The sequence below is a fragment of the Rhizophagus irregularis genome, chromosome 20, assembly GCF_026210795.1.
Source record: "Rhizophagus irregularis chromosome 20, complete sequence".
NCBI classification, from domain to species: Eukaryota; Fungi; Glomeromycota; class Glomeromycetes; order Glomerales; family Glomeraceae; genus Rhizophagus; species Rhizophagus irregularis.
In genome coordinates, this window is record NC_089448.1 from 3,752,721 (window position 1) to 3,767,858 (window position 15,138).

The window sequence follows — 15,138 nt, forward strand, 5'->3', positions numbered from 1 at the left end:
TAATCAAACTTCTATAATTACACTTTTCATAATTGCATCCACTATGTATATTTTCTCTAAATGCACCTTTTAGTTTAATCCCAAGCTTATATGGGCACTTTGCAGTAGAAAGAGATGAAACTACTAAAAAAATAAAAAATGAATTAATATAAAATCTGAACAATTTATAGCATTTAAAATATTTTTGACATATAAAAGAAAATTTGAATTTTTTTAGTAGTTTCGTCCCTTTCTACTGCAAAGTACCCATATAATCTCTAATTATTTTACCTTTATAAATGCACATCCTCTTTAAATGCATTATTTTGAAAATTATACATATGGTCTTAAAGGGTATGCAATTATAGAAGTCTAATTATATAATTTTATATTACTGAAATTTTATAATTTTATATAAATATATAAAAATTTTATTTTTTAAACAACTAACTATATATTTACTAGAAAAATATTATTTTTTATTTTAAATATAATAATATTATTTTACAGAAACTTCAAGTTTTCAAGCAATATTATTTTAATATTATTTTGATAATAATTCAATATCAATTTAATATCAATTTAATATCGATATGATATCAAAATAAAATATTATTATTTTAATATCAAAATGATATTAAAATGATAATAGAAATGACATTGAAACAACATATTTAAGTTTAACTTAAAGATGTCATTTCAATGTTATTTTAATTCTTGATTTAATATTAATATAATATTGAAATAATAATACTTCATTTTGATATCGCATCAATATTAAATTGATATTAAATTAATATTGAAATGATATTAAAATAATATCAAAACTAATACCATTAAGATAAACTTAATGATATCAATTCTATATTGATTAAAAATGTTAAGTTTTTGTAAAGTAATTATTAGTAATAATACTTAAACAATTTTCAAAAATAAAAACTAAGATATATATTTAATTTAATACAAGTTATTTTTTTTATTAATTTTAGTAAACCAATTTACTTTTAATAATATTTTGATATTTATTTTATACAGTATATAATTTTATAAAAACATCTTTTGTTTTAATTTTTTTTCAGTAATGTTAAAAAATAAAATGCAATATAATAAATTTATTTAATTTTTTCAATTTTCTTAATTTCTTTATTTCTTTAATTTATTTGTTTAAATTTTATTATAAATAGTATTAGAATTTTATTTAATTAAAAGACAAATTAATAAGTAAATTAATATTAAATTATAAGAAATATTTGGATTATATTCTAAAAATATTATTCTATAGTGATATAATTCAAAATAGTTTAATTTTACCAATAAGAAATTAATTATATTTTTTATTATATTGTAAATCCTATATTATTTTTAATAAAAATCCAATTCCTTTAATTAAACATTTATTTTATTTTCACTACTTAGCTAATCTGTTAAAACATTAAAATTTTAATCATTAATAGACTAGTGGCATACAATTAATAATTTCAAATTATTGTAAAAAAAAAATATAATAATATAAAAATAAATAATAATTTCTAAGCGCGGTAAAGTCAGTGTTGATAATCATGTGAAAATTAGCCAATAAAATGAATAAATATGGATTCTTACCTTATGCTTTATTAATTTCGTTAAGTATTTTATACATACAAAAAATGACTTTTTTAGATAATGACTTGGTATTAAGTTTTTTTCAACTTTTTCATTTACATTTGTCGTCAATTTATCATTAACTACAGATTGGTATTTTGACTTTAGTTTCTTACGCAACTCGTTAAACTCTTTGAAAAAACAAAACCAACTTCAAAAAAAAAGGTATACCTTACTATGAAAAGATGTAAGTTTGTTCATAAATAAATTAATAAATTGTAATTATTTTTCGAAACTCATGTTTTCTTATTTTTAGATACATGGGAATCACTTAAAACGAAAAAGGAAAGAAAAGAAACAGAAAAAAGTAATGCATCAGATAAACAAGAGGAATTACAAAAAGAAGTTGATGATAAGGAATATTCTTGTTTAGTTAGAGCTGTGTATGGAAATTTTAAAATTAGTACTCTGGTAAGAATTTTAATTATCTCTAGCATAAACTCAACGTGTAATTAATTAAACATTTTATCTTTAGGTTTCACCATCCGATACAGATAAATTTATTACAGGATATAGTAATATACTCAAAGTACATATGGATTCAATGAAAAAGAAAGAAAGAAAGAAGGAAAAATTAAAGGCAAAGAAAATACAAAAAGTCAAAGCTACAATAGCCTAACACATTTTTGGAACAATATTTAATTCCTGAGATTAAACTTACGAATAATAATATGTTTATTACAAAATTCATATGTACTTTACGCTTTTTGATTGATACGATGTCTCCTAGCTTCATCCAATTTTTTGGTATAATCCCATAATTCCTTAGTTAATTTCAACGAACCAAAACTCAGACCAACAAATCTATTTCCAATAAAAAGGCTATTATTAGAGATTAACTTATAGATGTATATGACTTCTAAGCATACCTTGATAGGTTTAGTAGTAGCATTAAGTCTTGTTGGGTCATCAAAGGTGTTCCATTCCTTGAAGCATTCTGTCTTTGAGCAACATAATCTGCCTGAATATACTGAAAAAAATTATTCATGTTAAAACAAATTTTTTTTAAAACAAAAGTAATTGAAGCGCTGATCTTATATCATATATACATCTGAAATATCTTCAGGTATATTAAAATCAATATATCTAAGAATACTAATATAGTTCCTGAATTGGTTCAGCATATCTTCCGACACATCTAAAATTGTTGTGTTCTCTGACTTTTGAATAAGAGGAATGTTACAATCATACTATGCAACGAAAAAATAATCGTAAATATAATATATTAAGTAAAAAGTTGTAATAAATTCAATGTTTAATGTTAAATACTTACACTTAGAAATGTTTTTGCATTGGATAATATAATTATTCCAATATCCGTATTGAATTCATAATTGTTAAAAGGAAACATGTAGTTAAGTTTCTGGTGGTCCATTATGTCGTTCAAAGCTTTCAAATTACGGACCCCTAGCATGAAATATATAAGATTAAATTTATATACAAAATTCATTTATGATTTTTGAAAAACATACCAATGTCACCTAATTTTCCTTCTTTTAATACTGTCTCATCAACTAAAAACCATGTACCCTGACTGACTTGTAAAACACCAGAATCTAGATCATTATTACTATGCGGGAAATAAAATATTTCATTAAGAGTAGATAAAGTAAGTGGAAGATCATGGTATTTAGGTAAAAGTGAAGCGAGAATAGAAGCTACGCGTTTTGCAAATGAATTATTGTGCTCGAGACATAAATGATGGCTCTGCGTATTCTCATTTACTATATTATTGCAAGGTAAATTGCTGATATTTAATACGAATTTTCCAAGCGTCAGACCATTTTGCCGAAGATGTCTAAATTAAAAATAGCTTTATTAGAAAGTTGGTTAAAAAAAAGATCATCCCAACTGGCTTTCTTACATTCGTGATAAAAGTTGTAGCAAAACGAATTCTGCCACTAAATCATCCCCACCAAATGCTGAAGCAATATAATGAATTAAGGCGCTTCTAATATGCATAGCGTCGTTTGGTGACACTTTCGTAACAAAATTTGATATATGAGTACTTATAACAATTAATATAAAAAAAAAACATCATAAAGAATTGGAAATAAAATACCAAGTAAGTTTGTAGTAGAAGATATTAGTGGATTTCCTGTTGGATGAAGCTTTCTATAAAATATTACATGAACACTTGGAATACAGTATGATGCGGTATTTTCACAAGACACATTAAATTCTTTGCATTGCAATTCATTTGTATTTTTTGCTTCTTTCCTATAAAGAATTGGGATATTAATAATATAAGTATCGTGTAACGTTATGTGATTGAGAAATTGAAAAAAATGTTGATAATAGAACAAGCATTGTTTGTTTGTACCTTGGATGATTAAGTACTCCAATAAATTCAACAACATCCGTAACTTTCAACGAATCATCTTTTTCATAAATCTATTATAGTTATAAATAAAGATCAAAATAAACGATAACATTAAAAATATATATATATATTCGCCTTACTTTAACAATAGCTGCCATATGACTTTCTTTCGGAAATGGATATTTTGACGCGACTTCCTTCAAATCAATATTGACTTTTTCATTATTCAAATTAATATTCGCAGTTGATATTACTATGTCTTAAAAAAAAATTTTTTATTATGTTGAAGTAATCAAAATTTTAAAAGTACTTTGATATAAACCTTCAATATCTGTTTCAGAGCTTGATTGAAACCGATTTTGTTGCCTATAAACGTATTTCGAAAGTCAAAGAAATATATTTACATTATAAAATAATTATAAATTATTAAGGATATTTGCTTGGCCCATGATGTTTCTCCGGGTACGGAGGTACAATAAAATAATTGTCTCTCGCTAAATTTGTTATTTATACATTCTAGCATATCGTTCAAATTCTCATCCTATAACAAATTTCAAATATTATTTAGGGTAATACGTAATTTTTTATTATCTATTAAAGTTAAAAATCAATAAAATGATCAAGAATTTTTTATATTACCTTAAAGATAATCTCATCTGAATATTTATGAAATTTCCTTTGCTATTAAAAATTATGAAATATTAATTAATAACTTAGAATTTCCTGAATAAAGAATTAAATTATATAAGTATCAACCTTTACACCATCACGATTAATTATTTCATAAGAACTAACGAACACCTCATGCCCAAATCCAGTATTCTGAATCATAGAGCGAAACCGTATAAGAGTATTCTGCGGAATATCATATACATTTGAAACATCATTCAACGAAGGTATCTTTTTTTGAAATAAAGATTTGTTTAAATAATTAATTATTTAGAGGCAACATAGTGACGAAAAAATAATAATATATATATTTTTTGAACCTGGTTGACACTTTCTTCAGACGCGAAAATAGTTTTAAAGTATGCAGGAATATCAACCGGCTCGTCAGCCTGATCAACAGCCATCTGGTTTCCGGAATTTGATTCAAGTTCTTATTATATCATATAACCTATTTAGATACGCGCTTTACAAGTTAAACTACATATGGTTTCTTTATATAAATAAAATTTTTATTACCAAACAGATATTTAGCGATGTCGAGAGGCTTCTCAATGCATTCAAATCTTGAAAACGTGGAAGCCATTTCTAATCATTAAAAGCGCGAACCAAAGATATACTCCTCTTATTAAAAACTAAATGATTTTATATAGACGCGAGCTAATTTCACGTGAAACGGATGTGGTTGTTAAACAAACCTGAAATCATGTATGATTTCCATTACCGGAACTCTTTTATCCTAAATAAGCGGCAAATGAGTTTATTATAACTTATCTAAGTATATTCATATTTTTTTTTTTTTATTTATAGTATGGCTGGGCCGGGTTTTATTAAGTATATTCATATTAAAAATATCAGAGATATTTACATAATAGTAATTTATTTATATCTTTTGGTGGTTAGAACTTAAAACATTTAACTTTTGCCCTTTGGAAACTTTTAGTATTTATAAAAATTTTAAACCTGGTTAATAGATATTCTATGATAAAGAAATTGGTTAATTATTATAGAATGATAACAAGGAATTTATTGAAAGCCCTATTAGATTTTGGATTATTTATAGAAGCAGATAAAGTCTATATAACTTATTTGTTTTGAAGCTTATATTTCTTTATATGCTTGGTCTTTGGATTCTATAATATATATATAAAAGTTGTTTTTTATTTGGCATGCTTTTTCAGTCACATGACTTTAAAGGTTATACCAGAATACAATTTTATTAATTTTTATATATTAATCTGTTGGAATTAGCATTCCTAATAATGTAATGGCCTAAGGTATCTACACTTCCTATTAATTTGACCAATCAATAGGATGCATGTTCAATCTACATAGCTAATGGATTATTAGAATATTACTGCATGTGCAGCCATTAACTGCATTAAAGATTCTATACTTATAAGAAGAACTGAAAAGATGCCTATTGATGGTGAGATGATAGATAAGATCATTGGTAAACTGGTATGATAAGTTCTAGAAATGGTCACTGACTCAAGTTGAACTATTACTCTAATCAGAGTGTTTAGAATGTGATAAAAGACTATTACCAAATAGTTCATAAGGTCTTATAGCATTTTAATACTCAAATTACTCAAATTGGTCTTTAGAGGTTATAATGGTATAGGTGCCCAGTAAAAAGTTCTTGTATCAAATATAGGCCAATTATGAAATAAGCCCATTTGGTATAAAATTTGGTCATATTTATTTAATTTTATCCCATTTATGGTCCAATTTTTCATACCAAATGGGTTCATGTATAAATTCAATACAAACCTAATATGAATTCAATACAGGACTTTTTACTGGGATGGAAATACTAACTATCATAAGGTGGTCTACCAATTTTACAGAGCTATGAATATATTGTGATTAACTCTAATTTTGTGATAATGTGAAGATTATGATAGCATTTGGCAGACTAATACATTATTCTCAGAAATAGGAGAAGTTAAAGGGTAGATTTGAGATTCCTGAAACATTTTCAGAGGACTTTAGTTAGAGATCAGTCTTTCAATTTTTTTTTAAATTTAAATAAATAAAAATAAAAAATCAAATTTTATATAATTATAAATTTTTGATTTTTTTAGCCTTTTTCTTATAATAAAAAAGTGTCTTCTTAATTATTAAATTAATTAGAGATAATGTTCTTATAAATATTAAGGGATACTACCTGTCTACTTTAAATAGAAAGCTAAGTAGAATATTAAAGCAAAAAGTAAATAGTTGATAGAAAACTAAATCAAATAATATTACTAAGTATTGAAATAAAATTTACAATACAGTCGCAATCTATGATGTTATCCTGTCAATGATTAAAGCCGACTGAAAAACTTTAACGCTTTAACAGGTTAACTGGAGTTTAACTTAATAGGAGAGTCTTAAGTTGATCACAAATAATCACGTGAAATAATGTTGAATGTTCAGTTAAAGAAAATAGGTTTTTATTAAAATAATATAAGATTTTGAATACGACAAAAATATAGATAATCTCTTGGTTACAAAATTAACTATTTTGAATTATACTACTGGGAATAATACTCTTTTCGTATAACTCAAAAACTACAATACAATTCTTAACTAACTAACTGACCTCTCCTTCTACTTAGCAAAATCCTATCACTATTTATAATAAAGTAAAAATCAAGAATATTTGATAAAATAAATAAATCAAATATAATAAATAAATAAAATAAATAAAATAAAATAAATAAATCGAATATATCAAATTTATCAGATTTATCAGATTTATCAAATAAATCAAGAAAATCAAGAAAATCAAGAAAATTGAAAAAATCAAGGGATCTATGAAATGATCTACAAAATTGATCTACATAAAATTACTGCGCCACATTTCTATTTTAACACTTTCCCCCCTTAAAGAACAAACTCCTGTGAGTCTTTAAATTTCCAATACCAATTGCTTAATTTCATTTTGTCTTAAAGATCTTATTAAATTAACAGTAGTATTAACAGTACAATAAATTTGAATAGAATTTGTCTCAAAAATATAATAAACACGAACGGAAATCCAGTAATAATATTCTGAGACTATTTGCCTAACTTGCTTCTTTGTTAGTTCCTTTTGTTCAATAAGCTGTCCTAAGAAATATGCGAAAACTAAAACTGGAATTCTTTGTTTTAGTCATTGAGCTCTTAACAAACATCGGTATGTCACATGAATTTTTGTTTTATCATCCATTTCATCTGAATAAGGTTCATCTTGTAATTCGTGAAAACTATTTCCTTCAGTTAATAAGTCTTGTAACACAATTTCGTAAGGCGTCATGATGAGAAAAAGTGAATTATAACAAAATAAAATGCGTCTTTAAATAAGAATTTTATTGTCGCACTTAATTAATTAATATTATTAATGATTGACTACTAATTTCAGTAGATCGTGACATTATTGTTTCACTAATTTAGTTTGATTGATCTTACCCTTAAATTAGTTAATCGTGTATTACTATTTTGAAACATTTCTTCTTGTTCTAAAAATAACTTTTTCTTCTCCTTAATTATTTCCACGTATAATTATTATCAGCTGTTACTGAATTTTTCGCGTTATTTTTGTTATTTCAACTAGAATGTATTTTTTTGCATCGTGTCTTTTTTTTATTTAAGAACCTAATTTTTCCTTTCCCCTTTTTTTCGCTTCTTCGCAAAATCTTTTGCTTATATTACTTTTGTCAAAACTTATATAATTCCCTGAACACCTTATATTAAAATGCCGTGCCGTCATTCAAAAACTTCCTCCAAAAAATTACAAGCTCAATTTAAGGCTCTAAAGGCTGCTCATAAATCACAAGTTCATCAATTTAAGGGTGAGTATTGCACGCAAGGTTCTTAAAATGTTTCTTAAACGGGGATAGCCTACAGACGGGGTTTTGATCTTATATCCAGTTCTTGAATGGTTGATTTCTCTTTTTGGCTTGCAGACGGGATACTTGTACCTCTAGGATATTTAGTCTTGAATGGATTCCCACTGTAGAACTTTTTTGGGCTATCGATTTATTCACTTAGTCTTTGACTAACTTGGTGTTTCTACTTTCCTATTTAATAACACAAAATCAAGTTCAATCCTTACAAAAAGAAGTTACAACTCTGACGGAGTTTGAAATTTTACAATCTGAGCAAATTCGCCAACAAGAAGAAGAAACGCAATTCCATAATGAACTGTGGGCTATCGTCCAAAAAGAATGTTGGGAAGCCCAGAAGAAGGTTATACAGCAAGATAAAGAAATCGTCGAACTAAAGAAAAAATTAGGTCAACTAAAAAAAGACTATGAAATAGCTACTCTTACTTGGCACGCTCCTGTTAGTCATTTTTTTCAAATACCAGAGCGTTTAATGGAATATAAGTCTGATGAAGATTTGACTGATTCCTCCTTTTCTACTACTTCCTATGACTAGATATTTGTTGCCGATGGTCTTGAATATGTTGATGATAATAATAATAATGAACAATTATAATTTTCTATTTTAATAAAATTATTTTTAAACTTTGTATAATTTTTTAAATTATAATTATTGGTTCTAATCTTCGCTCATGATATTTCTTAAGTCTATTCCCATGAATTACATGTTTAACTAATTTTCCGTCTAAATTTCTAAGTTTATAAACATTATCATTAAGTACTTCATGAATAAAATAAGGTCCTATCCACTTATTTTCTAATTTTGCTGAGAAATTATTTTTAAGCCACGTTTGTTATACTAAGACTTGATCTCCTATTTTTAATTTTTCTGAAATTCCTTGTTGATCATACACTTTTTTTGCTTTGCTTGTTCTCTTTCAATTCTTAACGAAACATCATTTCGGTCTTCTTCTAATTCAACTATTAATTGATAAATTCGTCCCTGCATTGGGTCCTTTTCATTTTGAGATATTTGTGATGGGATTTTTAAATCAATTGGTAAAGTTGCTTCTTGTCCATAAGTTAAATAGAATGGTGTTTTTTCCGTAGTGTTATGTTTTTTTGTTCAATATGCCAAAAGTACTGCATTGATTAATTGATCCTATTCCTTATTATTATCTTGAACTAATTTTGCAATACATTCACCAATTGTTCGATTAAATCTTTCAACTATTCCATTCGTTTGAAGCCTATAAGCTAAGATAAGATGATGTTTAGTTTGATAATTTTTACATAATTCATCAATTAGTTCATTCATAAATGATGTTCCTCTATCCGATAGTATTTCTTGTGGAACTCCATGTCTACAAATAATTTCTTCATAAATAAATTAGCTACTGTTTCTGCTTTAATATTGGATATCGCTCTTGCTTCTGGCCATTTTGTAAAATAATCCATAGCAATAATAAGATATCTATTTCCACTACTGGCAATTGGTAATGGTCCTTTAATGTCAATTCCTATTCTGTGAAATGGTCCCTTAACTGGTATTGGTATCAGTTCTTCTCGCCAATTGGTAGGTCCTCTTCTTTGACAAATATCGCAAGTTCTTATATATTCTTTTACATCTTCTCCTAATTGTGGCCAATAATATCAATCTTTGATTTTTCCAATTATAGCTAGAGCTCCGAATGGGTCAGGTCAGGTTAGGTTAATTGATAAACCTGACCTGAAATTTTTTTTCAGGTCAGGTCAGGTCAGGTTATATCAGGTTGTCTGTTTGACCTGACCTGACCTGAAACCTGAAAAATTTCAGGACTATTTTTATTAAGTATTGAAAAAAAACGGTACAAAACTTTTTTTTTTTAATATAACATTATGAAAAAAATGTTTTCGCAACGTTATTATTGAAATATCAAAAAAAAAATGTTACGAAACATTTTTTTAATATAATATTATGAAAAAACGTTTTCGCAACGTTTTTTCTCGAAATATTGCGATTCAACATTTTTATATTAAAATCATAAAAAAGTGAATCCCAATACTGCAATTCACTTTTTTTATATAGAATTAATATAAAAAAAGTGAGTTGCGGTATTGCGATTCACTTTTTTATATTGATTTTGTATAAAAAAAGTGAGTTGCGGTATTGCGATTCACTTTTTTATATTGATTTCATATAATAAAAGTGAGTTGCGGTATTGCGATTCACTTTTTTATATAGATTCTATATAAAAAAAGTGAGTTGCGGTATTGCGATTCACTTTTTTATATTGATTTCATATAATAAAAGTGAGTTGCGGTATTGCGATTCACTTTTTTATATAGATTCTATATAAAAAAGTGAATCGCAATACTGCAACTCACTTTTATTATATAGTAGAATCAATAGTTTCAGGTCAACAGGTCAATCAGGTCAGGTCAATCTTTATACCTAACCTGAATTTTTTTTAAAAATCTCATACCTGACCTGAATTTCAGGTCAGGTCAGGTCAGGTTACCTGAATTTGGCTGACCTGTTCAGAGCTCTAATTATAGCGTCTATCCCTAAACGAGCACCGTTCATATCTGTATGAAAGTACAGTCTCCTCTCGATATAACGAACCCTGCGTTCTGGCCGATCAGGCCTTCGTTATAAGCAACTTCGTTAACACTATAACGAATTATTCAGTGTAACATAGCGAATTCTTCGTTGTAATGTATAACTATATGTTACACTGATAGTTTTACAAATTTTGAAAATGCCGATATGCCGTAATTTTAACCTGTCAAATAATTACAGTTTCGGTCATATGATTTATACCGATTTACCACTGATCGTTGTAGATAATCTTTTTTTTTTAAAAAAAATGTAAAAAAAAAAAATCGGTAAAACCGAATACAAATTCGGTTTAAAAAACTGAAAAAAAAATAGGTTTATTAATAAGATTTTTATTTAAATTATTTTAATCGATTTTTCAGTTTTTTCTTAAAAAAAATGGGATTTGTTTATTTATTGTAGGAAATGGACTTCTAGATTTTAGGGAAAAATGAAAAATGGTAAAGTTCTAAAGAGGAGTTTGGGTAAAGAAACGTTCTAACGTTTCTTTTTTCTTTATTTTTGTAGGGAACGACTTGGGAACGGTCTTGAAGGACCTCGGGTAAGTTGAATGGAGGAAGTTTGGGGAATTAACTTAAAAGAAACGTTCTAACGTTTCTTTCTTAATTTATTTTTGCAGGAAACACCAGGAAAACCTCGGGTAAGTCGAATGGAGGGAGTTTTGGGAATTAATTTAAAAGAAACATTTTAACGTTTCTTTTTTTTCTTTATTTTTGTAGGAAAAGACTTGGGAACGGTTTTGGAGGACCTCGGGTAAGTTGAATGGAGGGAATTTTTGTGATTTGACTTAAAGAAACGTTCTAACGTTTCTTTTTTTTTCTTTATTTTAGTAGGAAACGACTTGGGAACGTCTTGGAGATCTCAGGTAAGTTGAAAGGAGGGAGTTTTTATAAAATAAATTTAAAAGAAACATTCTAACGTTTCTTTTTTCTTTATTTTTGTAGGAAATGACTTGGGAACGGTTTTGGAGACCTCGGGTAAGTTGAATGGAGGGAGTTTTTGTAGATTGACTTAAAGAAATGTTCTAACGTTTCTTTTTTCTTTATTTTTATAGGGAATAGCCTTAGAAAAGCTATGGTTGATGCAGTGTTATTAATAAAGAATCAGTCAATGATGTTTTCATTAGCAAATGATTTATTAAAGCGGAAATAAATATTTATTTCAAATGATTTTGCTGTAGCCGTTAATGAATACTTGAGTGGTATCAAAACTAGAACCGCATAATGCCATTTTGCTTGATCGGAAAATACTCTATATTTTTTGAAGAATTATTTTTTAAAATTTTATTAGCTTGTTGAATAATTACGTCTAAATATAAAATTAATTACGTCAATACAATTTAATACGTCATAATGCAAATTAATTACGTCAGTATAGAATCGATATAATTATAAATTTTTATTAATAGAATTATTCGATTACATTAACAAAATTATCAAGATTGATTTGCTTTGTAGAACAAAAGCGTTCTCTCAAAGCTTCTTTTTTTAATTTTTTTATAAACTTAATATCCTCATTATTTGAACCATAATTTTTTTCCTGACGTTGTAAATATAAGATCACTTTATCGTAACATTCAATAACTTCGTTATGAGTTATTGTTGGTAAAGGTTCCTCCTCAATTTCTTCTTTTTCTTGATTGTTAGGTTGAACTGCTTTTAAAATTTCATCATCAGAAATCATTTCCATTGTTACCTCAGAATCGTCATAAAGAACAAATTCTTCAGCTGTGAAAGAATTTTTGAAATCAAGTTTATTTATTAAGACTTGAACTTCTTCCAACTCCCTTAGGCGTTCAAGTTCAAGTTGTATATCAACATTGTTCTCGTAAGCTTCACGGTTGACACTTTCATCATCACTTGGCTCACCATATTCAGGTATAATACCTGCTTTTAGCCAACAATTTTTGATTGTATCATTCGTAACATTATCCCACGCACGTGCAATATATTTGATACATTTTTTAATGTCAATTTCACCAAGTTCAGTGCCATGTTCATTGAAATTATCAAAAGCTTTAACCCGATTACGCAAATACAACTTTCTATATTGTGCCTAAAATAATTAAATTTGAAACAATTACAGTGAACAAATACATTAAATTTGAAACAATTACAGTGAACAAATAAAGTTTACTTCTTACTTTAAAACTATTGATGATTCCTTGATCGCAGGGTTGAAGGTGAGATGTGGTATTTGGAGGAAGGTATTCAATAACAATATTTGTGAGAGTTGTATTTTCAGATAAAGCATGTGTTGGAGCATTGTCAACAAGTAGAAGTATGTGCCTATTTTGTGCTCTCATATAAGAATCTAATTTTTTAAGATAATCATTCCAGATAGATACTTGCATCCAACTTTTTTTATTCCAATAATAATTGACCGGAAGGGAATTTTTGTTAATATTTTTAAGCACTCTGGGATTTTCATATTTATGTATAAATAGGAGGCGCAATTTTTCAGTTCCGGTTGAATTGCAGGTAAATAAAATAGTTACACGATCCTTAGATTGCTTAGTTCCGGTTACAGAACTATTAGATATTGTACGATTCGGTTTCATTTTCCAGAAGAGACCCGTCTCATCACAATTAAAAATATCTTTTGGATCATAATCTCTTAATGTTTGACGAAGTTTTTCTCTCATTGAATCAAGATCTTGAATTGGTGCACTACCCCCTTCTCCATGAATATTATACTGCTTAAGATTATGTCTCTTTTTAAAATTATCAAGCCACCCATTTGATGCTTTGAATTTTTCTTCATTACACAATAAGGCAAAATCTAATGCCTTTGTTGTTAGAATACTTTCAGTAAGAATAAGTCCAGCTTGAAGTGCTTTATCTATCCAGACAGTAAGTGCTTCTTCAATAATAGGAAACTGAATTTTTTTTTCGCGTTTTAAATTGGCTTGATATGAATCATTATCTATTGCAAGCCATCAGTCTTTCTCTTTCAAAATATCACTCACCATTCCTTCACTAACATCATATTCTTTTGCTAAATCCTTTTGTTTTAAAAAAGGAGTGGATATTTTTTTTAAGCAAATCTCCTTCTTTTGAGCTGACGTGAGTGATTTACATTTTCTAGGAGTTTCTTTTGGCATATTATTAATATCAAAGGAGGAATAAATGAAAGTAATGATAAGTATAGTGTAAAAATCCATTTTTATATAAATAATTACCATATTTAATAAAATAGCAAGGGGTAAATTATCTTAATAGAAAATTACAAAAAATTTACCAGTATTACTAAAGAATGTTCAATTAAAAACCGCAAAAATTCTTCGTTATAATGAAAAAAAAATTCGTTGTAAAAAAATCCGTTATACCAAATGGCATATTTATATAAGTAATTCACACACTTTACTTCGTACTATGTTATACAGTAAATAAATAGTAAACTTCGTTATACCAAAGTTTTTTTTATATTTAAAATTGGTACTACATTGAATGATCCGTTATATCATATTATTCGTTATATCGAAGTTCGTTGTAGAGAGAGGAGACTGTAGTATAAAATTGGTTCTACTTGTTCACATAGAATTACTTTTCTTATACCATCCTTTGTTTTCCTAAATAAAATATTATTTTGATAAATATATTGGGTTGAGTTTTTTCGAATTTGGGTTTTCCATTTATCCGTTATACCATCCATAAAAGTGAGAGTTGTTAAAAATAAGATTAATTCGTTATATAGTTGTTCATCCATGATCGTTATGTGAGGTTGAAGGATTGGTGTGATTATTAGTTGAGGTTGAGTCAAGACGAGAGAATGCATCAGCATTCGCATGTTTAGTCCCTTTCTGATATATAATGTCATATTTATATTCTGATAAAGCAATCTTCCATCTTTCTAATCTTTTATTATTATTTTCTGTTATTGAATTTAATAACCACTTGAGTGCTGCATGGTCGGTGGTGATAGTGAATTTACTTCCATAAAGATAATGTCAAAAATATTTAACTGCCCATACAATCGTAAGACATTCCAGTTTTATGATGGCATAATTCTTTTCCGCTGGTATTAAAGTTTGACTAGCATAGGTGATTACGTGCTCTTGATCATCATTTTTCTGT

At 27.1% G+C, this 15,138-nt stretch overlaps 3 protein-coding genes across 4 annotated transcripts; 2 read left to right on the forward strand and 1 right to left on the reverse strand.

The window, feature by feature from the left end:
• The first annotated feature begins 1,595 nt into the window (after window positions 1–1,595).
• OCT59_013417 (uncharacterized protein) lies at window positions 1,596–2,883 on the forward strand. Of its 2 annotated transcripts, none has more exons than XM_066140784.1 (4): window positions 1,596–1,649; window positions 1,710–1,807; window positions 1,877–2,031; window positions 2,096–2,883. In XM_066140784.1, the coding sequence occupies exons 2-4, from the start codon at window positions 1,798–1,800 to the stop codon at window positions 2,237–2,239; spliced, it is 309 nt and encodes a 102-aa protein (XP_066001630.1). In that variant the 5' UTR covers window positions 1,596–1,649; window positions 1,710–1,797; the 3' UTR covers window positions 2,240–2,883. The 2 variants fall into 2 exon arrangements, with proteins under 2 accessions (XP_066001630.1, XP_025182773.1); XM_025325141.2 differs by having other exon boundaries at window positions 1,729–1,807.
• OCT59_013418 (uncharacterized protein) lies at window positions 2,077–5,195 on the reverse strand (the record flags this gene model as incomplete). Its single annotated transcript, XM_025315491.2, has 15 exons — window positions 2,077–2,424; window positions 2,490–2,590; window positions 2,670–2,810; window positions 2,894–3,027; window positions 3,093–3,418; window positions 3,485–3,599; window positions 3,683–3,840; window positions 3,944–4,014; window positions 4,084–4,202; window positions 4,266–4,317; window positions 4,380–4,484; window positions 4,583–4,624; window positions 4,700–4,843; window positions 4,933–5,042; window positions 5,129–5,195. The coding sequence occupies 15 exons, from the start codon at window positions 5,193–5,195 to the stop codon at window positions 2,319–2,321; spliced, it is 1,791 nt and encodes a 596-aa protein (XP_025182774.1). The 3' UTR covers window positions 2,077–2,318.
• Window positions 5,196–11,204: 6,009 nt separating this feature from the next.
• Window positions 11,205–12,158, forward strand: OCT59_013419 (uncharacterized protein; the record flags this gene model as incomplete). The annotated part of the gene is made up of 8 exons (XM_066140785.1): window positions 11,205–11,217; window positions 11,487–11,502; window positions 11,570–11,603; window positions 11,682–11,702; window positions 11,782–11,815; window positions 11,893–11,927; window positions 12,007–12,039; window positions 12,117–12,158. 8 exons carry the CDS (start codon window positions 11,205–11,207, stop codon window positions 12,156–12,158), a joined length of 228 nt encoding a protein of 75 aa, XP_066001631.1.
• Window positions 12,159–15,138: the final 2,980 nt, after the last annotated feature.

Excerpts from the sequence above, each read along its gene's own strand:
- OCT59_013417 (XM_025325141.2), top strand. The coding sequence starts at position 1,626 with ATGACTTTTTTAGATAATGACTTG. Across the intron at positions 1,650-1,728 it reads CTTTTTTAGATAATGACTTG|TTTCTTACGCAACTCGTTAA; the intron begins GTATTAAGTTTT and ends TTTTGACTTTAG. Across the intron at positions 1,808-1,876 it reads ATACCTTACTATGAAAAGAT|ATACATGGGAATCACTTAAA; the intron begins GTAAGTTTGTTC and ends TCTTATTTTTAG.